The sequence below is a fragment of the Hyaena hyaena genome, unplaced genomic scaffold, assembly GCF_003009895.1.
Source record: "Hyaena hyaena isolate Hyena2069 unplaced genomic scaffold, ASM300989v1 scaffold_55, whole genome shotgun sequence".
NCBI classification, from domain to species: domain Eukaryota; kingdom Metazoa; phylum Chordata; class Mammalia; order Carnivora; family Hyaenidae; genus Hyaena; species Hyaena hyaena.
In genome coordinates this window covers 183,159-184,666 of record NW_024080687.1, presented here as the reverse complement: position 1 = coordinate 184,666, position 1,508 = coordinate 183,159, and the positions used below count along the sequence as shown (strand labels likewise).

The 1,508-nt window shown below is 39.3% G+C and overlaps 1 protein-coding gene across 1 annotated transcript in view; it reads left to right on the top strand.

The window, feature by feature from the left end:
- ADGRF4 (adhesion G protein-coupled receptor F4) overlaps positions 1–1,140 on the top strand; it is a 12,097-nt gene extending 10,957 nt beyond the window's left edge. Inside the window, exon 8 of the mRNA XM_039231103.1 lies at positions 1,109–1,140. Coding sequence (XP_039087034.1) covers positions 1,109–1,140 — 32 coding nt within the window. The remainder of the gene's footprint in view (positions 1–1,108) is intronic.
- The last annotated feature ends 368 nt before the right edge of the window (positions 1,141–1,508 follow it).

The window sequence follows — 1,508 nt, the reverse complement described above, 5'->3', positions numbered from 1 at the left end:
TATTGTTGAGAGTGCTGCTATGAACATTGGGGTACATGTGCCCCTATGCATCAGCACTCCTGTATCCCTAGCAGTGCTATTGCTGGCTCAGAGGGGAGTTCTATCGTTAATTTTTTGAGGAACCTCCACACTGTTTTCCAGAGGAGCTGAACCAGTTTACATTCCCACCAACAGTGTAGGAGGGTGCCCGTTTCTCCACAACCTTGCCAGCATCTAGAGTCCTCTGATTTGCTCATTTTAGCAACTCTGACTGGTGTGAGGTGGTATCTAAGTATGGTTTGGATTTCTGTTTCCCTGATGAGGAGGGATGCTGAGCATCGTTTCATGTGTCTGTTGGCCATCTGGATGTCCTCTTTGGAGAAGTGTCTCTTCATATCTTCTGCCCATTTCTTCACTGGTCAACCAACAGTTTCTTAATAAGAGCTACTTTCTTAATAAACAAACAAAAACTTTTCTGCACACATCAAGACTCAGCATTTACAGATAGCTACTATTGAGTGTGACTTTTGGTACCCTAGTTCATCAATTCTAAGATAGGCATTTTCCTCACCTTTTAACATTTCTAAAATTGGAATGTATCTTACAATCTGTGGCATGTCATGATTTAATTGGTAAGATTTTTTTCCTTTCTTTCTCTTTTTTTAAATTTTTTTAAAATGTTTTTTTTTAATTTTAGTTTTTGAGAGAGAGAGAGAGAGAGAGAGAGAGAGAGACAGAATATGAACAAGGGAAGGGCAGAGAGAGAGAGGGAGACACAGATTCGAAGCAGGTTCTAGGCTCTGAGCTGTCAGCATAGAGCCTGACATGGGGCTCGAACTCACAAACCGCGAGATCATGATCTAAGCCAAAGTCAGATGCTTAACTGACTGAGCCACATAGGCTCCCCTTTCTTTTCTTTTCTTAATGGAACATAAAAATAATGATGTGGCTTACAATGTTAGGTTCAGTGAAATATGATAGTTTCATTCTGTGTAGTTGTGTCAGTTTGGGTACTTTTCATGTTTCCATTTTTGTATATTTACCTTGAGACAAACATATACATAAATATGAATACATTTTGTCAAGACCATTATTCACTGACATCAGTGTTGCTTTTTCCCCCATTTAGAATGCATCATTAAGCCCAACCAATGGATCTAAATTAATGAATCGGTGAAAATGAGAGGTGAGTATTAAAAACTCAAGGAGAAGCTTAGCTTGCAAGTTGTGACAAACTCCTTAATGCACCTTGTGAGCACACTATTGCCTAGGATGTGATGCAGGAGTGACGTGGGAGGGAATAGGTGGATATATCCTTGAGAGATTGAAAACTTCTTCATTGCTCAGTGCATAAATGAAAATATGCATATATTTAAAACCTATGTCATCTCAGTTTATATGACCATATCTTTCTTTCCTAAAGTTTAAATTTTAGTTAGTTAACATGGGTGCCTGGGTGGCTGAGTCAGTTAAGCATCCAACTTCAGCTCATGTCATGATCTTGCCATTCACGAGTTCAAGCCCCATGT